At 43.8% G+C, this 23,487-nt stretch overlaps 2 protein-coding genes across 6 annotated transcripts in view; one reads left to right on the top strand and one right to left on the bottom strand.

Moving 5' to 3' along the window:
* zfta (zinc finger translocation associated) overlaps positions 1 to 4,961 on the top strand; it is a 17,456-nt gene extending 12,495 nt beyond the window's left edge. For all 3 annotated transcript variants that reach the window (XM_005752969.2, XM_005752968.2, XM_005752967.1), the window contains exon 5: positions 797 to 4,961. In XM_005752969.2, the coding sequence (XP_005753026.1) occupies positions 797 to 1,287 (491 nt within the window). In that variant the 3' untranslated portion in view covers positions 1,288 to 4,961. The remainder of the gene's footprint in view (positions 1 to 796) is intronic.
* Positions 4,962 to 8,409: 3,448 nt separating this feature from the next.
* The window catches only part of rtn3 (reticulon 3), a 27,238-nt gene continuing 12,160 nt past the window's right edge, over positions 8,410 to 23,487 (bottom strand). For 2 of the 3 annotated variants that reach the window (XM_013915889.1, XM_013915890.1), the window contains 6 exons: positions 14,452 to 14,659; positions 13,643 to 13,781; positions 12,477 to 12,546; positions 12,276 to 12,322; positions 10,944 to 11,002; positions 8,410 to 10,858 (listed from right to left, as the gene is read on the bottom strand). In XM_013915889.1, coding sequence (XP_013771343.1) covers positions 10,810 to 10,858; positions 10,944 to 11,002; positions 12,276 to 12,322; positions 12,477 to 12,546; positions 13,643 to 13,781; positions 14,452 to 14,659 — 572 coding nt within the window. In that variant the 3' untranslated portion in view covers positions 8,410 to 10,809. Of the gene's footprint in view, positions 10,859 to 10,943; positions 11,003 to 12,275; positions 12,323 to 12,476; positions 12,547 to 13,642; positions 13,782 to 14,451; positions 14,660 to 20,168; positions 22,617 to 23,487 lie in introns of all 3 variants that reach the window. The other variant, XM_005752966.1, reaches the window with a different exon arrangement.

The following is a 23,487-nucleotide window of genomic DNA, read 5'->3' as shown; positions in this document are numbered from 1 at the left end:
TTCTCCCATGTCCCCTGGGGGGCTCCGTAATAATCCATCCACAATACGAGGTTAGTCATTATTATACTGCAACAACATGGGAATAGAGCAGCTGCCAGAGAATTCAGCATTAATGAATGAATGATATGAAAGCAAGAAGAATGAGTTGAGTAAAGTTTGACTTATCTAACTGTTTTGTTTCGCTTAGTGTGCCTTATAATCTGGTGCGCTTTATAATCCGAAAAATCCGTAAATCTCAGCATTTGCAATTCTCTATAGAGTCCAGCCGAAACTGACATTTCACAGCTGATACAGTCAGTAAAAGATTCCACAAGAATGGTAGTGTAGCGAGTAAGTTAGCTAATGTAGCAGATAAATCTGTTAAACAGCGCGCGCTTTGTCAGGAACATTGTTCTGTTTGGGTTTTATTGAAAAATGAAGATGATAGTTTGCTTGCTTATTAACTATTTCTACCTTACTGACCACTCAAAGCACTTTAGACTACAAGTCACAGTTTAACCATACATTCATTCAGTTTAAAGTGTATAAATTAATGTGATTCACATGCAGGCACAGGGAGAACTTATGGGGTCCTGGCTCGGTCAAACCAGGCGGGAGTGCTAATCGCATAGCGTGTATTAACATAGCTTGTTTGCAACTTACCGTGAAGACGCCACTTGAGTCAGCACTGTGGGTGGTTAGAAAGGCTGGAAAAGTGCTATCAGGTGCAACAAGCAAAGACACTAGCGTGTGACTTGATTTTGTGGTGGAACTAGGCAAGAATCTGGCATCCCCTCCCCCTTATTTTTTCCCACAGAAATCAACCCCAGTGAAGTTGATGTCCTCAGTACCGCAGGAGAGACAAATGAAGACGCCTCCCCTGATGTCAAAATACCCAGCAAACTGGTGATAAAGGAGGAAGCTGTGGGTGAAGCCAAGGGCAAATCAAAGGATAGCAGCGCTGCAAACACACCTTCTCGTCATGGTCATTACCCCGGCAAGGACCAGAGGAGGAACTACCAGGTGCGCTGGCGGACGGATTACTTGATGGATTACGACTGTAGGAGGCACGGGCTGATCTGCATGGTGTGTGGAGCCACTCTGGCCACACTGAAGGTCAGCACTATTAAAAGGCATGTTCAGCAGGTCCACCCTCACTCGCTGTATTTCAGCGCAGTGGAAAAGCAGCAGGCCCTGCAGAGCTACAACCAGACTGCCCTGCATTTCATCCATTCTGACGACTGCTTTTCACCCCGGGACCACGGACATACTGAGCTGGCCCCCACTTCAGCACACTTGGACACTTAAGAAGGGCTTCTGTCTGTTGCTCCTTACATGACTTCAGAAACAGCCCTCCTTGTTCTCTTGAAGGGAAATTCAGGTATTTGTAATTTGTAAAAGACTGCAATTTCCCTTTAAGTCGGCATCTGGGAGTACTGCTGTGGCTAAAGGACAATAACGGGTGTCACATGGGAATCGACAACAATACAAATATCGCGCAGCCTAAAACAAAATCAAAGTGCAGCCCCTCATTTGAAACTAAAGCTTTTTTGCACATCGCCTGTTTTACCTGAGGACCTCACAAGATTTGGGGAAATTATTGCTTTAGATGTACAAAATGTATGTTTTGCTTATGTATTTATTTCCTAGCTTTGTATCTGTTGGTACTTTAAATATAAATCAACATGAACAACATGAAGTGGGTGGTCCTCTGGCGCAATCGGATAATATCTCTGAATCTGCGGACACAGACTGTAGAGTAACGCTAAGATACTTTTAAAAAGTAATTTATAGAAAAATGAGATGGGGCTCATGCCGACGGTCCAGTCACATTCACTGCTAATGTGGCTAACATTGAACATAGATGGATCTTCTTTTTGTTGGGGGGACATTCGCTTTTCACATCCCAAGAATTGATGCAGTGTTCTCTTTGGCAGCCAACAACAAAACATTTCTGCTTTGCTTCTAGCTAGCTGCTAGCAGCTAGCTGCATGTGAATTTATTCTGCTCCTTAGCCTTTTTGGGCGTACCAAACTAGCTGCTAATGTGCTAATAAGCCAGTTTTGTTCAAAGTAGATGGGGTCCCCAGGTACAGGCGCATACAGAGCAGCATTTATGATGCCGACATTTAACAGCCAAGCCTACTAGTTATGTTTATGTCAGAATCATATCAATGCATGGACTTAATATTTTGTGAAGTTTGACCAAGGCAAGATATTAGCCGTGTTGCACCTGCAGCTTTCAGCTGCAACTGCTCCTCTGGAGAATAAAGTGCCCCACAAAAGAACTGAAAGTAATGGGACAGTTATGTCTTTGATAACCTTTTGCCTAATTATTTAGCTTGCTAACTGGCAGGTAGCAGTTTCCTACCAGCTAACGTAGCGGCACTGTTACGTTTGATGTTCTGATTCCTGTCCTCCAAAAAGGAAAGCTTTACTGAATGCTGAATGCTTTGATTTTAGTGTAAACACAACAAAGATTTCCAGTGTAAACATCCCAAAATGGCAACAAACTCCTCAAATTCCACTTTGAGGTCACCAGGGCCACCCTCTTCCTGGGCTAGCTAGCGCGCAGACAGAATTAGCAGTTCATGTTGTGCGTCTCATGCGGGCTGGTTCAGGAAAAACAGAAGTAACTTTCTGGTCTGAATCAATGTAAATGTGGAAGATTTAAACACGGATACTCGTTCACAGCAGACATGTTTGGTTTGTCAGAGGAGGAAAAGGTCAGGCAAGCTCGGAGAGGACTTCTAGTACCGATGCCCTATTTTGCATTTCTAAAGAAAGGCATTCAGTTATGCAATAAAATATAATAACTTATCGATCCTACGCTTGATCTCGCCACAAAGTTTCATGATGCTCGGCAGTGCTCGCTAACAGACAAAAGGGGTGAGCAAGTTGCTGACTGAGTGAGTGGAAATGAGCCATTGGTTTCCCTGCTGCAAGTCAAAATGTTTGTTCCTTTGATACCCAACGAGTATCTGGACTTTAGCACTTATGGCACAGTGAACTCCTGGAAATGTGGCATTGTGGGGGCCTGAGTCTTCTCTCAGGAAGTAAGAAACAGAGTGCTCAGTGAGGCGAACAAGAAAACTGAGTCAAATTTAAGACAACTCAGCACTTTGTCCCCTAAAATGTACTAAACCCCAAATGTCCTTGTGTGCATCCAATAGAATTAAACTATGTTTGGTGTTATTGCTGAAGACAATGAATGGCAGCGTGCAGTCACTGGGTTCACATCACTCCAGTCTATTTAATCTCTTGTTTACAGAGGAGGAAGAGGAGGCCCTCTTCTCACTTATCCTCAGCATTTGGCGTCAACATCAGCCTGAATCATTTTGTTAGCTAAAAGCTGTACAAAAATATGTAAATATGAATGATTATTTCTTTATATGAGCACTTTGATGCAGCCTGGTTTCTACAGTCTCTGTTTGTAATTATATCCAGTTTTTCTACCTTATTCCAAACAGCGTCATTTTTCAACACTTGGAGCGAAGCTCGTTGAACTTCTGCCTTCACTTTGAATCCCTCGCTTCAGCTCTGGTACCGCTTCATATTTTTCGTTCACTGTACAAAGTTTATGCAACGAAGAAAACTGAAGATTAATTATTTGGAAAAGAAAAGTCTGCCATAACCAGTTCTTCACCTGGAAATTGTACCTCAGGGATTTTGTTTTCATCGACAGCCCTTTCACATAATCGTTCTCACCTTGTAGGCTGTCGATGTACTGATGGAAGAGTCAGGATTGGTTGTACAGGTGGGAGAAATATGAGAACCTGGGCCACTGAAAACAGAAGTCTAAAAATTTTACTTTTTTATTGTATTTTTAAGAAGTTGTGCTTTCACAAAAAGTTGGATTTTAAGGGGGAAAAGTCATGTTTTAAGAAAAAGTCACATTAGGATGTCATAGAATTTTACAATTGTGAGCAAAAGAACATATATGATCAGTTTATTAGGTACACTCTGCTAGTGCTGGGTTGCACTCTTACATCATCCAGCTGCTGCAAACAGTCTTCAGAGATTTGCACGGTTTGCAGATTCGACTGCTGCCCCACAGTGGACGCTGTGGAATGAAGTCAAGAAAGCAGTCTGAGGTGATTTGAGCTTTGTGGCATGGTGTGATAACCTGCACCATCAGAAGACGATTAAACCAGGTCAGCAGCAGTACCCAGGAAGGCTGTGGTGTGTAAACAATGCTCAGTTGGTACTTAGGGAAGAGAACACCCACACTTTAACACCGGCACACAGAGCCTGGACCACTGCTGCAGGCCACGGTGGGTCCATGTGTTGAAATTCGGACACTATCATCTGAATATTGTAGTAGAAATGACTCATCAGGGTGTTTTGGCAAACTTCTGTCGTCCGGTTTTGGTGAGTCCGAGTGAACTGTAGCCTGCTGTACTTGCTGAGCAGCCCCTGGTCTAGTCTGCTGCTGCTGCTGCTGCTAACGTGTCCTGTGTTTTCTCCTTTTTCAGACCGTTCTCTGTAAACGTAGACACGGTCGTGGAGGGAAAAGTCTTGTGATTGGCTGTAAATGAGCAGTCAAACAGGTGTACCAAATGAAGTGGTCAGCGAGTGTATGTTTATTCTGACATATTCTACACCTAAAGCAGAGAATATGACTTCATTCTCAAAAACAACTTGTGAAACCATGACGATATTCTGCGTTTCCCCCTTTACACGCTGCAGCGTCTGTGGTCAGCGGCTCCATTCCTGACTCACTTTCTACAAATGATTTCATTCGTTTGCATTAGAGCAGGTCTAACCATGGCTCTAATAACGTTTTGACACAGCACTTATATTTTAAAATGAGGTGAGTTGCAGTGAAACTCATTTAAGTGAGACACGATGCACTTGATTGGATGTGTGTTTACTGTGTTTGTGGGGGGAGGAGCTCCTCCTCCTTTATGTTCTCATCACCTTTCATCTGTAAATGATCAACATATGCATTCTCTCCTCTGTGGTCTTTGAATAAATACTCATTACCACGAGTCTGTCTGTGGGGTGTCTGTACTGCTCTATATCTGTGCACAGTTAAGCTCGAATTACGGAGACTTGAAATGTGGTTTGAAACACCAGAAGCATCAAAAATGAGCTGAAAGAGTCCAGCTTTGGACCAGCACACAAGTTCCCTCACAATCAGCTCATTGTTTGTATAATAGTTTTAGATTTAATGAAGGCGTGAAGCATTTCACCATCATATTATTATTAATACTGTCCAACGTACAAGCATGCACGACATCTGGTGTTTTTTAATCAGATTACATTTTCCTCTGGGATGAATGAAGTATTCTGATTCTCAAATCATTGTTTCCAGTTTTTCTCGTAACCTTGGCCGTTCAACAGCTCAATTCAGGGCTGAAAAACACATTTAATCTCAACCAAATCAAATTTACACCTTGTACCTCTGTTTCTTTTCTTTATTAGGATGTATTATGATTGAAACCTCTCCCACTAATTATAGTTTGGAATATTGAATCATACAAACAGGAGACACGGTCAGTCATTTGAAAGTTATCAGAGTTGTGAATATTAACGTTTAGTAAATAATCTCCGGTGTGGTCATGAAGAGTTCAATGAATGTATAAAGTAAAACATATTCAGTATAAGTGCCGTGTTGTTCTTTTGGTCGCTGCTCAAAACCCGTGAGCACAGGTCAGGGTCGGGACGTCGCTTGAGAGCTTCCACTCGACTGCCCATCTCCAGTTCCCCTTTGTCGTGAACAGAACCCAGATGTTTATGTCCTACAATAAATATAAATATACTGATATTTTAATGATTTTAATCATTTCAAACACAGTAGGAAGTAAGTATATCATTAGGATCGTCTAAATCAGGGCTCTCAAACTCGTGGCCCGGGGTCCACTTGTAGCCCACGTCACCCCCTGCTTGCACATTGACCTGAAGAAATCGAATGCAATTTGTCTCTGAAGTGACTTTTTTGTTTGAGGATTTGTTTGTTGTTGAGCGCAATGTTCAAATAAGTTCTTTAAAAAGTGGTTTAATATGAAGGTGACAGAGATATGCTGAGGGATCGGCTGTGTTAGTTCAGTGACAGAGTCACAAACTAATGTGAACACTTATGTCTGTGGTTTGATTTGGTTAAATATGAACACAATGGCAGCAGCAGTGCTGCCACGTCTGACCAGAGACGGCCAATATGTTTATTTGGTGGTTCAAAGGCTTCAGTTAGTTGACAGGGAGGAAAAAGATCGCGTTCACTTTTGCAGCTTTGTCTTCTTATAGAATATTTGGAAACAAAACAAAACATTTTTGGAAATATTTGTGGGTTTTTTCTTGTTAGTTTTTGTTTTGTACTACATGAACACTAAAGTGGCCGTCACATGAGTAGACCGGGCCAGCAGTGGCCCACAGCTCATTTAATGTGAGACCCCCGCTCTAATGATTGGTACAAACGGCTTCTTTCGCCTGTCATAGTGAAATACGGCTCTAAAGGCATCACTGCTCACGCTCAGTCAGTTGATGACGACGGCTAATCCTAAAGGGTGTCAACACGGTTTGTGACACGTGACGAGACCACGACCTCGTCAAACACAAACAAAAGTAAATCATTACACAGATTATGATGATGAGGTGAACTGAGGAGGAGAGGAGAGCTGCTGCTGGGGTGGAGTCCTTTGGTGCCACAGACGCCAAAACGTGGAGCTGTTGGTGACGAGCAGCACTGCCGCTGTAGGTTTAGGTTTTCATGTCTGTGGTTGAACAAAGGGAATTCACTGCATGCTTAAAACCATTGCTGATGTCTTGGATTCATTATGAAGGTGTAGTTGAAATACAACTACTTTTGATTTTCCAATAGATGGTTCTTAAAGTGGTCTTTGACCCCGAGTGAGCACTCTGCGCTTCTCTGGGGTTTAAAAAAAACAAAAAAAATCAAATATCTTCACTTATCCTGATAAATAATCTGCTCTGTGTTATTATATAAACTGTGTATGCTACACTGTAACCACACCAGTCCTTTTGGATACTTTAAATGTCTTCATAGAATCATTGTGGTATTTGTTGCCTTCTCTGCTGCCCTCTGGGCACCATCGTTTTTAATGTCAGTGACAGTTTCACCACAAACTGATTGCAGCTTCTACCTCGTAAAATTGGCGGATATTATTCATAAGAGATGGTTGACAATATGTGTTGCACATTATAGCCCAACAGTTCATTTCTAGCTGTTTAAATACCAACAATCGTTTCTTGGCCTCAGACTTTCAGGTGCTGATTCTCATTCTGCAAACCACTCCAACGAGCTGTTGTTGTGATTTGACTCTATGTAAATGCAAATCAGTCAAACGTGTCTGTGAACTCTGACAAAGCATTTCTGTCCTACAGGGGGAGTCTTTTTTTTTTTCTGGATGCTGATCTGGATCATAAGCTGTAGATTCAGAACCCACCTGTACACCTGTGCTGTTCACTGAGTTTAAGGCACTGAAGCATGACACTAGAGCCAGACTGATGCCAGGATTGAATTTTACAGTAGTGGGTCTCGGACAAGTTCAAATCTCAGGTTGAGGTCAGAGTTCAAATTTTCTAAAAATCTTGCGAACACGATAACTTCAGAAGGAAATCAGAGTATTTTCAAATTCATCCCACAGGTGCATCTACCAGCTGCCAGTATTGTATTATATGTGCAAACGCAGCACATCGTTTCCTTTACGAAAAGCTGCTGACTTGCATTTCTTTGGGTCGTACGGTTACATTGTAACCTTGGTTCTCTGAGTGAGAACCATATGACAGAGAACGTCACTTTCCTTGGGAGAATATTTGTCTTCAATAAACTCCACTTGTTCCAACTGTTTGCCTCCACACAGGAGCTGATTTTCAAACGTTTCATTCAAGTTTTACAACTATGTGGCTGTTATTCGGTTATGCAATAGCTGGAAGGGGGATGTTCAATATGTGTGTAACTATCAACACTTCATGGTTGTAGCGTGGGGGCCGGTCTAAAATTAGAAACTATAATCCTCTCCTCACCCAAACACCATAACAGACAGCCGGCTCTCATGTCCAGTCTTATTACTTTAGGGCCTCACATTAAATGAGCTGTGGCCTCCTTTAGTGTTCAAGTCGTACAAAACAAACTCAAAATGCGACACAAGTGTCACTGAACTAACACAGCCGATCCCTCAGCATGTTTGCGCTCATGTTGCCTTCATATTAAATCAGTTTTTGTTTTTTAAAGAACTTATTTGAACATTGCATTCAAACAAATCCTCCGTAACAAAAAAGTCACTTCGAGGGTCAAACTGCATTAGATGATGCAAGTGGGGGTGACGTGGGCCGCGAGTTTGAGACCCCTGATTTAGACATTTTATCAGGTTACATTTGAGTCCTCCTCACTCCCACAGTGGGGGCTGCTGGGAAAATGGTTAGTTTCTTTAAAGCCAGACAAAAGTGAAGAGACCTCCAAAAAGCCACAGACCTTTCAGGTGTTTTTATTCATTTCACTTTGACATCAGTACAGAGACACATATGCTTTTTGTCCTTCCCTCCACACCAGCCTTCCCAAAGCTTCACAAACTGGAACCAAAGTCAGCCAATACAGAACAGCTGATGTTAGTGAACAACACCTACATATCAGTAAAGCAGAAAGCCATTGACAAAAAACCAAAAAAATCAAAGTCAGACACACTCTGGTCAGATCGTGAGTCGAACGTAACACTCAAAAGGTGTTGTGCATCTGGAAGCTAGTTCTCTTTGTTTCATAGCAATACTGGTGGGACGACTGACAGCCTGAGGTCAGCTGGGTGAATATTAAAGGGTCAGGATGAGCTTTCCAGAAAAGTTAAATAAAAACGGGGGAATCAAAGATGCTGACAAAATAAAAGTTACAAATGTTTCCTTAAAAAGTAGCAACGGCTTCATTTTCATTAATAAGCAGATGTGAAATCGAACTAAAACATTTCGTTTTAATGCAGAAATCTAACATCTAATAAATCTAATCTGAATGACAAGACAACTTTAAAATAAGTTTCAATATGCAACGTCTTCACATTCAAATGTAGAAAGAGGGTGCATAACAACAGTATCTATGTGAGATCTAAAGTGTGATTAGCTCAAACACATGCCGTGCCCTCTGCACCCGGAGCAGCTGGACACAGGCCGGCCGGCCCGGGTCAGCAGCACGAGGGCAGCTGACCCGGGCCGACCGGCAGGCTAACAGGGAGTTACACCTGTGGATGTCTCGCTCGCCCAGAGTGCGAACAAGACACCGGCACATGCACAAGGAGTCAACACAGAGGACATGCATGGGGAGCGGTGAGCACACGAGGCAGGGGCGGCCTCTCGCCGCCGGCCGTTGGGTACGTTCAGGAGATGAGCAGACTTGCACGACGAAGCAACACTAACACACACTATGTCTCATTTCCATCCACATATTCATCCCTTAAATTAATACGGAGATTAAGCAGTAGTGCCGACACAGGAGATCAAAAACACCATAACAACAATCACGAGTATTCATATTAAACCAAAGTCAGGATCAAGAATATGATACAGCCTATAGAAAGACTCCAGCTTACACCTGCGCTTCACGGCAGTCAAAGAAAAACAAGATGACACACAGCGCTCTGTAGTAACCCGCCCCATCTCCTCCAGCAACACTACATTCAAAACGCACTCGCCTGTTTGTACAAACCCACACCTACGCTCTAAACTCGCAGCCGATGCATCGCACGAGTGAGATTTCCCAAACAATATTAATAAGACGTTTTTAAAATGCACCAAAGCTAAAGCAACTCTGTTTAATAGACATTTAATAAAGTCGAGTTACAAACTAAAACACATGACAATGCTGGAAGATTCAAACATTTGACACTTTGTCATTTTGAAACTCAACAAAACAATCGTCTGCAAAGTTAGCCGGGACGTTAGAGTTAAGGGTTGTGGCACAGCTCCGAGTGTGTGCTGCTTAACCTAGTTCATAATCAGGGATTCATGTCTCGGGAGGCTTCTGACAGACCTCCACGTTAAACTTATGAAGCTCAAAAACACTTAACATAACTCTTACATTGCTACTGTCAAGCTAGTAGGGAGATCAAGCAGCTAATGTATAATTAATACCAATAGCAGTAATAAGTGAGAAGAAGAATCAAAATTTACAAGTGAACGTGAGAACTCAACACTCTGGAGTACGGGACTTTCCTTTAGAACGCGAGGCTGACGTGCTCGAACACAGAAACCTACATCTGATCAGAAGGTGAACTAGACCAAATTATCACAGCTGGCTCAGAGTTCCCATCCTTTTTATTTCAACCTGCTCATGAAAAAATAAAGTTCAGTGCATTTCAGAAACTACTTACATAGACAAGTGTCTGTACGGTGAATGGAAACTTGTTACCACCCAAAAGGATGCTGACTTTTTACTTGGAGACAACGTTGCCTTCAGGCAAACATGCGGCTCAAGTACAGACATTTGCTATTTTGTGACATCAGCTGCCATCGTACACCCTCTGCTCGCTGCACGAGACAAAACCAGGTCATAGATTCAGTCTAGTTCACTCGATCCCGTCTCCGTCCCCCCGCGGCACGTCCACAGCCAGGCGGGGTACGTCGTGCCGCTACGCCACTTCCTCGCTTGCTATGTGCTTCCTGTCTGCACAGGCACAGTTCTCCTCTAATGCTTGCAAGTTAAGCTGCACAGTAGTTGATTATTGAGTAGCTCAGAGATTTTCTATCTAGGAAGTTTCAGTGTAGTAGGGTGCTGATGGTGGACGGTGTGGGGAGGAGGAGTTAGACCGGGGAGTCGGATAAGGGAGGGAAGATATGGTGATGGACATGAAGATGATGGGGACGTGGTGCTTGGTTTGGGGCTGGGGGATCATTCAGTTTTGCTGCGCTTCACAGCTCCTGGGAGTTTCTCTTGTAGCCTGCGGGAGAGAAAGCACCACAGGAGTGAAATCCAACAACCTGGACACTGAACGAAGACGGAAGACACGTTTCTGCAACACTTACTTGGCAATAGTAGTGTTGACTTGAGTACGTGCCAGGTCGATATACTGATCAATCTGAGTCTGGAACAACAAACGAGAGCAGATGTTACCACCTCAGAGGAAGACAAAGAAAGGAAAACCCTTTGGAGCGCATCGAGCTTCTCTCTGTGCAGTCGTCGTCCACGTTTTCAAAAATTCTTTACTAAAAACAAAACGGAATCAAATTCATTGCATCAAATAACCTGCTGCAGTCACCCAGTGTAAAGTGCAGTCAGTCTCCTGTTAGTGGGGTAACTGGTCAATCTAAATGGGTCTGTCTCTGTGTGTTAGCCCTGCGTCTCGTGGGACAGGCTCCAGCCCCCCTGCAACCCTCAAAAAACGGATAGAGAATGGATGGAGTCTGGGGTCGGGCGACTGGACGAATGTATCGACTATCGCCGACAGGCTGAGCCCATCGCCGATCGTTTTTACAAGGGTGATTTCTTTCTTTGTTTGCTCATGAGTAAGTTTGCTAATAATGGAGCTAATAGAAGCAGTCAGCAGAAAAAATAAAATAAATCTCTCATCTGCGAGCACATGCCCCTCCTCAGAGCGCGCCCAAATGCTCGTCGATGGAGCTGCAGAAGCTGCTGGTAGCCTAGCATGCTCAGGTTTACCTCTTTCATCTGGTTTAAAGCCAAAGAAATCCCAAATTGGTGACTTTTTATTTCTTTTAGTGCCGTCAGCGTTAACGCGCCGTCATCACGACTAACGCGATTACCGATTAACCATCTGGAGCGCAGACTGAGTCTAAATCCCTGAAATTTCGGCAGTTTGTCCAAAGTTTGTTTGTTCTGCGCTCCAGATGTGTCGAACGCGTGAACATTTTAATCGCGTTAATCGTTAACGCTGACAGCCCGAATGTTTCGGGAAATTAGTTCGTCCGTGTTTGGACTTTTTCTGTGTTGTAAACGCCCAAATCAGTCCATGCATGATTACATGGCTCCGCCCATCACAAAGTCTGCGCATGTGTGGATATGTCACCTGTTGGACTGACGAGTGTCGGTTGGAAAATTGTTACCTATCTCCCGACCCTAATGGGCTCTCCTTTTACACATAACAGTCATTTCAGGAAAGAACAGTGGATGACAAAGACATTCAGGGACCGTGTCACTGACAGCAACCACACTGGTTAATTTTAAACTATTGTGAGCCATAAACTGGGACCAGTACAGATGATGGTGCCTGCCATTCCTCAGTGAGCCAATGACTTCATGTTGTCAGTGCCTCAAAGCCTTCAGTGTGTGATGAGACTGCACTCACTGCTGACGGCCATGTTTACACCGCTGAGCTGATCAGGAAGCCTGAGACTCACCTTGTTCTTCTCGTAGACGGGAGGCACCGTGAAGAGCAGGACGTCGGCTGGAGAACAGAGAGAAACACGTTAGCCGACAGCAGATCCTGCAGAGGAAGTGCAAAGCTTGGAGTCGCTCTTTGACCCCAGAGCAACACAACCACCTGACCGACATGAGAACGCAGCACGGCGTGCAAGAACAGTGAGCGGTTCAAAGCTTACCCAGGATGAGGATGGTGATTCCATTAAAGACGGCGCCTACGTAGGTCAGCAGCCACATGACCACAGCCAGCTGCGAGAAAAACAAAGAGCAACTCAGAGAGCTCAAGATCAACAACAAGCAGCGCTTACACACGAATGACATCTGCTCAGTGTGACGCCACTCATCCTCCTTAAATCCTTAGTCGTGTAGGGAGCGCTTGATTTGCGTTCTCCTGGCTGAGTGTTCGTTTTCAAACTGTTTAATTGTGTTTATTTAACAGTGGAAAAAGCTTGAATAATGTGATATCGATTCATTAAAATCCTGAATCGATTTTTTAATTTACATTTATTTTGCCCCAAATGCCAGAATCTCAGGTTAAAGCTCACGAAATTTCAACAACCACCAAACAGCTGAAACAGGAAATGAGAGCAGGTACACGGACTCTGACGTAAACACAAAGAGCCGAGGCGGCAGACACAATATGTACTGATAGTGATCAGAACTAAAATATTTCTGACTGTCTGAGGCAAAATGTCCCCGATTCAAATCGAAATCGATTCTAGAAATCAGTGACGGTACGCAGCCCAAGTCCAAACAAGCACTCTTACTCTGACAGCTGCTCTCCGTGGAGGCATTCTAGCTTGATATTGAATTTCCAACATTTAAAGAGCTCGGAAAAAAGGCGACTGGACTTCTTTGAGCTTCTTGAAGACGTCTCAAGTCTCATCCTGGAGTTCAGAATCGCCACCACGTTATCTCCAAGTCAGAGTCTCCTCCAAACTAATCAACGTGCCTTTGTGCAGATTTAAAATACGATCTGCCCCACACATAATTCAGGTTCATCTGGTGACCGACCTCTGATCAATAAAACAATCAAATCACAGCCGTTAGTAAATCATTTTTAGGAATTCCCAGTCAGGAAATCCGAGGACCGGATGGATCTAGAGGCAGATCTGTCTGCGCTTCCCTGCAGCTGGATAAGGATGTGGGTCACAGTCATAACACGGTCATAAATCCTGGGGTTATTCTGAGGATGGAGATGCGATCCAACCGTGACCTGGTTTGAAGTTAACATTGCACCAACAACGCAACGGCTGCAGCAGGCGAGCAGGGAGAGATCGGGGCTGGTGCTGCGCGACAGGAAGAGGAAACCGTCACCGACTGGCACAAGCTCAGAGCTGCTCACCTTTAGGGAGTCCACAAGGTCTTCAACCAAGAAAAGGTGGCTCATCTGCTTCAGAGCTCGGTTGATGTAGGTCAGACTTGCATCCACGTGTTTGCGGAAAGACTCTGGAGCGATGCTGACATCCTTATCTATCAGTGCTCTGTGGAGGGACGGAGGAAAAGAGGCTGAGCACAAAGGATAAAACCAGTCGCATTAAAACACTCACATAAAATAAAACAAAGACAAATAAAAAAAACAAAAACACGCCTTTCTAATATTTAAATGCAACATATTCCAGAGTTTGGGAGCCACAACTGAAAAGCTTGTTCTCTAAGCTTCAGGCTAGTTTGTGGGACAACCAAAAGCAGCTGGTCGGCTGATCCAAGGACCTGCGAGGAACGTAAGGATGAAATTCCTCAGAAAGGTGTGGAGGAGAACGACGACTTCTAATATGAACAAAATATAAATCAGCACAATTGATTTGATTTCACCAAACGACTAACACTAACACCAGCCAATCAGAAAGCACCTACAGCTGCGCCGACTTTCTATCCAAGATGGAGGTGGGAATCAGATTCCACATGACAGCAGATCATCACAATAATCCCCTTTGATAGGACTGGGTTAGGTAGGGCAGTATTACATCATCATATATTGAAATGTATCACTTCTTTTAAACTGTGATTTATGTCTTCAAGGTTCAACTTTATTCAGTAAAACAGATAAAACAACGTTTTTGCTGTCCAGCACACCAACACTGCCTGACTGGGTCATGGTGGCAGCAGTTAACTGTGACAAGCAGAGAAATCTCCCATCTGCGGCCGTCTTACTTGAATGGGTGTCCCTCATTGGACTTCTGCACAGCCTGGACCACAGACTTGTAGATGCGGAAGGTGATGGTGACGCAGAGCAGAGCCAGCAGCAGGTAGGAGACCACGCTGATGATGCTGAAGGCTGCGAGCGACAGCAGCATCAGCAAGGACAGGCCGAACGCCACGCCAGACTTCTTGGGGTCTCGCCAGTGAATCAGATCCTTAGCTGCAGAGAGAAGACGGGACTAATGTGAACATTTCCAAACATACATTTGACTCCAGCCCTAAACTCCTGCAAACTCCTGCAGCTTTAATCCACCTTTAACCCTTCTAAGCCTACAGGCGTCTCTGCAGTCCCATTCGCATGTCTATTTTTAAATCCCGGTAGATTTGCAACCAAATAAGCGAGAGCAATATTTTTGTTCTTTGCATGAGAAAACGGACGAGTTACACTTACATTTCCTGAATTCAACCAGGTGGTGGCTTCCTTCCACTAATGCCTTTGGAAAACTCGCATAAAAAAACAACAACAACAAAAACATAATCCAGAAACATGCTTGCTGATCTGTCAGCTGTTCATAGCGCTTCCATGTTGGACTAAACGCCATCGCATCGTCAGCAGGAGCTATCACATGTCTGCCAATATCTGCAAAAACCGTTTTTCCCTCCTGCAGGGCCTTTCACTGGTGCTACTGGTGCTACTGGAAGTCGTTCCTGGGACACTTGGATCTTTAGCTGCACTGTTGGAAATGGTTATTTTTCATGCATAAACTGTTTTTTTTGCAAATTGTGCTCAATAATAATCCATTTTCATTTTTGCTGGAGTTTATAAAAATGAGTCTGATACCAAAACATCTGCAGAGGTTTGAGCCTGAAACTGTTTCACACTGTAAAACTGATTTTTGCTGAAGGCGTAATAACAAATAAAAGTACTGATACGGGAGCCATAGGTTCAATTTGAAACTCCCACGCGGCCTCATTTTCGAGTTATCGCATTCACAAACGTGGGCATCAACACTGCCCGACCGCTGCAGTTTTCACAGCTGAGGGTAAAAAGTATTGGTCCATTTATAGCAGTAGGATTGTTGTTTCAGGGACCAAAGGTAACACGGCCTCTGTTACAGGTCATAAACATAAAAAATAAAAACATGCCAGCTGCCACAGAGACAACAGGAGGGTGGTCTGGTAAACACAAGTCAGATGATTCAGGCATAAAGTCAGAGCTGCTCTGGTTCTCTTTGTAGACGAGTCCGTTATCTACAAAGAGACGGTCGTTTTCAGGCACTCGCAGCACATCAGCTGTGACTGGCTGATTTCAGGGGAAATGATGCCATTTTCCTTCAAGAACACATTCTGTGAGTGGGATCAGATAAAACCTGAGTGTTCACATCAGTCTCCTCGGGCATCTGCAGCCCACAGTAACTGAATAACTTCGGACACACGTTTCATGTTTGTATGCACGTGCAGACGTAACAGCCGCAGTTACATAATGGCGGGATGGGTTGGCACACTGGAAACTGACTTCCTTACAGTGTATTGGGAAAAAAGGGGGCAGTTAAAAAAGCCTTCTGCGGTGCAGAAACCACATGGGCTTATGCCACGGGGACAGTTCAAGCCTCAGTGCTCCAGCAGCTTTAATTGGAGCAACTGTTATATAGGCCTCTCTCACTCGCTCACACAAGCAATGAAAAGCAGCTACACATCGTTTTGTTTTAAACAGGACACCAACTAGACACTTGCAACAGCGGCGTTACCCTCAGCCAACTAGCAGACTCGCCCAGGGTGTCACGTTCAACATCCTACGTCACCGCTCTTGAGTTCATGAGATTTTCAGAAAGCTTGACCTCTGACGTTCAAGTCGAGGACAACGAGACCCAAAGATGTCAGACTTTTAGTAGATGCACCTATCTGAAGCCGAGTCGCTATAACCTGTGGCAGCTGACATGCAGAGCTGCAGCCATCACCTCACATTATATGGACAATAGACTGGAGTGGGGATGGAGCAGCACGCTGGAGATGCTGGGATGCTTGTTGGAGCAAGAAGCAGCGATCTCTGCAGCTCTGCTCTCACCTGAAGTGAGGAGAAGTGATCTCTACTCTTACAGAGGCTGATGGAGAACATACAGCAAAAGCTCTGAAGCCACTGCAGGCAGCCAGCTGCTTTGCACTACAGCATTTGAAGATGAATGCCAAACATTTCCTTCCAGTAGCAACAGAAATATGTTAACTTCTCTGGTTTGAGTTTGATATTATTTTGTAAACAAATGCATTCTTAAATAGGATTTTTCATCTTTCAACAGCAAGAGACTGATGGTGACAGAGCTGAGGAAACTGCCTGTCCCTTGGTCCCGATGAAATGCATGATGCTTCTCCAATTAAGAGGTCAAATGACTGCATTAATGGTTCTCCTTGGGCCAGCCTTCTCACCACAACCCACAGCATCACAGGAAACGCCAACTCAGCAGGCAAAGGAAGAAGTCAACAGTTGCAACCGAGTTAAGGCCGTTTCATTGATCTGGAGGAGCGACCATGCAGGGAGTGTCCTCCTTTGGCTCGCCGAGCAAAGCAGCATCTCTGCACCCCTGGTGAGGCTGTTCGATATAACGACATATGGATATGAAAACATTGAAAAACGTTTCATTTTACGCTGTCATTTGTTTCATGGTGTCGCAAAATAAACTGTTTACTGCAATATTTTTCATGGTTCTGATGGTCACTGTAGTGTACTTTAAGAAATTAAAGTTCTTTCTCTTATACTTAAGATATGCGGACAGACAAGCGACTGTTTATTTTCCACAGAATCCTTTCACAATAGAGCTGAAGATCCTGTTGAGATTTTTCAAAATAAGAGATTCACAGGATTTACAGGAAATGTAAATGTTTGTGATATATATCGTTGTCGTGACGATAAATGTCTTCTATTGGGATATGAGATTTTGGTCATATTGCACAGCCCTAATCTCTGGGACCAGTTTAATTCTGAACCATTATTTCCCAGCTACTGGTGACATTGTTACTGGGAACTGCCTGAATCCACAACATGTAGACCAGCTTCTCTTCTCGCAGAGAAATCCCCCGTCTCTTCACCCCTGCCCTCACACACAGGAGCCCCTGAACTGCCCACCTGTCTGTGTTGCAGTCAGGTTGTTTTTGGTATATGCAGAGGTGTGACATGACACTATAGATTCAATATGAATCTTGTGATATTAATTCAATGGGAACATGAGCAGAAAAACCTGCCTCAGCTAACAAACAATCTCCAGTCTCATCGCCCATCGGCACAACTTCGTGCACGACAGAACACACCAGCACAATTATGAACAACTGCTCAGAGTGTCGAACGCAGTAAACCAACGCTCACACAAGGCGTCCCATCATAACAAAGACACTGTATAATTCATGGAGTGCATTCACCTTCAGTAAGACTAAACAGCACGTCAGGACAATGAGGATGCTGGGCGTCAGCGATTATATTACTCTTACTGATTTAAGCAACTCTGCCTCAAATGCATCTTTAAAAACATCCACATGAGTTCAAACACACACCTTGCTTTTGGCATTTAACACTTAATTTTCATTCTAAATAAGTTGAGTTAGCAAAAAGCGAGGAACACCTTTGCTCTACTTCTCAGCAACATTCAGACACAAGCTTCAAATTTCGTTGGAAAGTTTGCTGGAACAGATGAATCCATTTAAAGAGGAAACAAAGTGAAATGGGTTCATTTCCATCTAAGATAAGATAAAACTTTATTAATCCCTCGGGTGGGTTCCTCTGGGAAATTTGGTAATCTGCTTGTAACTAAACGGTTTATGCTCATCTTTTTAATGTACATTAGGCACGTTAAAAAGGATCTATATCCATGTACAGAAGATATTTTGGGTTTGCATGAGGATCAGGGCAGCAGCTATCGATTATTTTAGTGATGGATTAATCTATTAATTATTCCATTGATTGACGTAATCTGATAAGAAATACTCTTGCCTTATTAATGAGTAATAATAAATATTTAAAAGAGAAAAAATAAAGGTCTGCGAATTGGTTTCCAAAATTCCCATCAGCATGACATCAGATACACACACTGACACAAACCCAGCCAAGAATATCCCGCTTAATAACCTCGCAGAGCAGCACTAAAATAGCACAAGCTCGTGGGGGGAGGGGGCGGCAAAACAGAGCTTCATTTCAAAGCTCATTAATAATACAGTTAGCAAACATTTACAAAAATGTCCACAGAGCAGAGAGCGAGGCTCATAGCAGCTTTAAAGTCACACTAAAGTTTCTTTACGTGTGTGGCTGCACACTCTACTGGGTTTCTAATTTCAAGAACACCAGCACAGTGTGTGTGTGTGTGTGTGTGTGTGCGCGCACATATAATATCTTCCCATCTGGTATCTGGTGACCACCTCATGAACAGTACAGACTGTCTGTCAGAATCAGGCAGTTTTAAAACAGCTCTCTGCTTTGAGTGCAGACCGTTACCCAGATTCCTTCAATGGCACGCTGTAGAACCCTGATCAGGAATCACCAAAACCCAAAGGTAACCTTTACACTGACTACGTACACCATGCCTCACCATCACACCATAGTCTTTATCAATGTGACACTAGGGACTGACTGTACTGCAAGACTTTGAAGCCAAAGTATGGCCACCATATTCTAAGTAGCTCAAACTCCAGTGACTCTGTAAACAAACTGAATTCTACAACAGAGCTCGAGCCTGTAAGTGGTTTGGAACGACAACGACAACACAACCCCCCCAAAAACAAAAAAATCCAGCTAAAAACGTAAAAAAAAAAAAAGATTTTTCCCCTTCAAAGTTTGTTAGGACAAAAAGAAGATAACAGACGAACATGCTTGTACTCAGTATGGATTGATGAGCGTCGAGTGTTAACGAGTGCCTGGACACTCTGTGCTAACAATCAGATATGTAGCTAGCCATTTTAAGTTGAGGCAGTTTTTAGCAGCGTTGATTGTTGATATGATTGTTGGGTTTTTCTCTGTATGTATTATTGTAGGGTCTACCTTACGATATAAAGCACCTTGAGACGACTGTTGCTGTGATTTGCTGCTGTATAAATAAAACTGACTTGATTACACTTCTCAGTAATTCTTAGATGCCACTGATCTCTGACAACCAACTCAGCTCAAGTAAAGGATGGCTTGGCTCTAAACACCAACTACTCCTTTTCACTCCAAGCACAATCATGTAGACAGAAATTTAATTCAGCTGCAAAATCCACTGTTATGTTGAACATGATATCAGTGGCTTGCTAAGTTTAAACCCTCCAACACTGTCTGTATTGCTTTTGAGGTTTTTCACTTACAAAAAAGAAAAAACCAAACAAATCTCAGCCTTTTTATCTTAGACTGTGCAGTGTGTCACGTCCTGTGACATGTAGCTGACACTTATCACCCAGAATCAAGCATAAATAACTTAGATCATGCTTACTCTTTTTCGCCTCGCTGTAAGTGAGAAGTAAGAAGCTAAGCATGATCTGTTTTTTTTAGTTATTTATGTTCTCTTAATATAAATCTTTGCTTCTGGGTGATAAGTTTCAGCTACGTGTCACAGGACATGACACACTGCACAGTCCAAGATAAGGCTGAGAGGGCCAAAAAGCTGACGATAAACAACAACAGGAATCCTTTTGCTACACAGGCAGTTATAAGTTGCTCCAGCTAAGGAGCGTGCGTGAGGTTAGCAGGCTTGCTGCCCAGAAGAAAGAGATGTTACCTGATAAGTGGGTTAGTATTGCTGTCAAGACATGCTCAGCAAGATGATAGGCCTCGGCCACCAATTCATCGATGGCTTCTACCTCTTTGGAATATTTGCTGTCATAAGCACGGACGTGCTGGGAACATGGAGGATTAGTTACTGATGCTAAGGAAGACTGCTGTACAGATGCAGCGCTGAGGTCAGTTTGGTCTCGGGCTGAAGCCTTGGTATGGGTTTTCACCGCCTCCTCCTCCTGACTGCTGCAAAGCTCTTTGAGAGCACTGATAGTTAGTTGTTCTTGTTCAAGATCCAGCACCACGGTTGGCGGTAACTGGGAAGGATGCAAACTGGTTTTGTTGAGCTCGCTCTTTCCGTGAACACCTTGATGCACGCTGTCGGGATATTCTTCATCTTGCCTCGATTTGAGACATTCCCGCATGAATTCCACAAAACTGTCTGTAGGTTCGGAGATGGAGCTTTCATTCTGTGCACCATGTGCAACAACGTCATTGCTCATTTTCTGATCGGACTCTTGCTCGCTGAAGCTCCTTTGTGCCTCGCTTTGGAAAGAGGAGTAAGGATTTGGGGGGTATTCTTGTAGAGATGGCTGATCAGCTTGCTCTGGGGAAGCTTCATCTTTCAGTGAAGCGATATCACCCAAACTTCGCCTGTCCTCGGTAACATCGGTTTGTGCAGAGCATGCATTCGGCGTATCAGGGTCAGTTGGGGAAGGATCAGAAAGAAACCGCTCCTTAGCATTGCTCAGCTCTTTATGGTCAATGTCGTACAAGGGAGAAGATGCATCATAATCATAATCAAATGATTGTCTGTCATATATATCATCCTGCATAAAGGTGGTTTTAGAAAGAGGAACAGTCTCTATGAAAGTCTCTTTTGTGGGCATATTACCCTTCTCATACAATTTGGGCAGTGTGTGCTCCTGAGCTTCGTCTGACCACTCATCATCATTGTCTGGAAAGTCCACTTCTGCATTTGTGAGTGTGAACTGGGAAGGTTCTTCATTCATTTTACTTGGAGGTATCTGTGATTCATCAGCTTGTGCTTGGGAGATGCCCGATGCAGTGTCCTTTGGAGCAGGGGGTTTGGGTAGGGTCTCCGACTTGGCTGCAGATTCCCGATTGTCTATTTCTGGAGAAGTTGCAATGATGTTGCGTTTGGGCGAGTACTCGGCATCAGAATCCACAGGTGAGGATGGAGGCGAGTAGCCTTCCATGAACTCAGTTTCCAGGGGACGCGTTTTGGGTAGTTCGGTTTTAGTGTCTTCAGGTTGTGAATGTGAGGTTTCTGGGCTCTCGCTGGCTGGGGGATTTTCAATTTCATAATCCACATCTTCTGCTTCAGGTTCCATTTCCATCTCCTCCTCACTGTAATTTGGTTCATCCGTCTCAATAACATTGATTGTTGGAACCTGCATTAATTTCCTCTCTGACTTTGGTGGAGGAGTCTCCTTTTCTGCAGGGGGAACATTCGAAGATGCAGGTGTAGCGGTGGGATCTTTCGAAAGTTGTGGCTCAAAAGATGGATGGGGGGCAGAAGCAGGAGCACCCGCCTCGTCTTCAATAACAGTGTCATCCGACTCTCCTGAGCTGTCTGCTTCACTTGGCTCTGGGGGCTCTGGATCGCGGGTCAGGGAGGCCTTCTCTTCATCTGAAGCATTCTGCTTTGCCTCTGGACATGGAGTGCCAAAGCCTGCAGGAGGTGATGCAATCACCGAGTCAAGATTTGAAGGAGGCTGGTCATCTGATTTGTCCTGCTGATCCCACATGTACGCTGTTGGCAAAAAGTTAAAATCAAACTCTTCCTCAACGTTTGGTTGCTTCTTTGCATTATCAAAGTCATCTTTCACTGAGGGAGCTTCCACGGGAGAATCCATAAAAGCATCAGGGACACTCGTAAAGGAAGTAGGTATAACAACCCGAGTCCCCTTGTCCTTGGATTCAACACTGTTGGTGCCTTCAGTTAAATCTACAGAAGTTAAGTCTGGTACAGGTGGCAAATGAGCCTTCATCCACTCTTCTGTTTCTTCAAACTCGTTTACTTGTCTCAAATCTCCAAGAACTTCAAAGGGGGATCCTGGTGATTCCTGCTCAGAAGAACCTCCCATTTTCTGAATAGTTGGTGTAATTTTTTCATTTGGAGACATCCGATTCTCAATAGGGGATTTTGAGCTGTCAGTAGGAGACTTCTCATGGTGGCGGTCCCTGAAAAGAGAGAAACCTCCATCGCTTCTAAAATCAGACTGCTGCTTCTTGGCAGCGAGAGCCTCCAGGGCCTTTATTCGCTCAGAAACAGGGGATGTCTTTATTGGTGAATCCGGCGGTGCGTCCGGTGGTCCTGCTTCACCTCCATAATTACCAAGGGAAAATGAACCAGGTTTGGAAGGAAAGCGAAGAGATGTTGCTACACCTTCGCAGGACTTGTCAGATCCCAAAACCACTCTTTTGTCTGGAATGTCGTGTATGGGGAATGACAGCCAAGAGGGAAAAAGGAGGTGAGGTCATAAACGTCACACACTAAACACACGTGCAGTTTAATATCGTTCAGCAAGGCCTTAATGCGACAGCTTAAGCATTCATGCACTGCATCATGGAAATGAATGGCATATTGATACTATGGATGATATCCAAGCTTTTCCATGCTGCTCATAAGTTTAACGAGTACTTAGTATGGAAATGGAATTATCAGCATGATCAAAAAAGGCAACAGAAGAAAATAAAAATGTTACCAGTACATCATATAAATCACCATGTGTGGACAGGGTGATGATGCATGTTCACTGCAGTGTGTATAACAAATGTGACTTGTTTCACACTTTAGCACAATTTCTTTTTGAACAATATACATTTGCTTGTGCACCTTGAAAACGCTGATTTGGCAGCAGTTCCACTGAGATATAATCTGCTAAAGATATTCATTGTTGCCGTTTCCAAACTCGACCCCTGATTTCATCTCAATTAATCTGTGGTTGTGTCCAAGGGTATACAAGAGATTTCTCCCGCCATTTACAACTGAAACCCCACCCTGATTTCTCTCAGACACATAAACACACACACACACACACACACACACACACACACACAAAATAAAAAATTTTTTTGCTAATACTAGCCACTCCATATGACGCAACAGTGACTAACGTTACCTTTACTTAGAGCGCAGAATTAAAAAGCTAAAGTAACAGGGGATGAGCACAACCTGACGACGCAGTCTTTGACTTCAACAGATCACCTTTGTTTTCATTTCCAAAACCAGGCATAACAATACGCCTAGCTAACAAGCTATATAGCACTTACCTTTCAAAAAAACAAAACAAAAC

This window comes from Pundamilia nyererei, unplaced genomic scaffold, assembly GCF_000239375.1.
Source record: "Pundamilia nyererei isolate P.nyererei 1_Seehausen unplaced genomic scaffold, PunNye1.0 scaffold00393, whole genome shotgun sequence".
Lineage (NCBI taxonomy): Eukaryota > Metazoa > Chordata > Actinopteri > Cichliformes > Cichlidae > Pundamilia > Pundamilia nyererei.
Note: the sequence above shows the minus strand (reverse complement) of the source record. Positions and strands in the feature narration are given on the sequence as shown.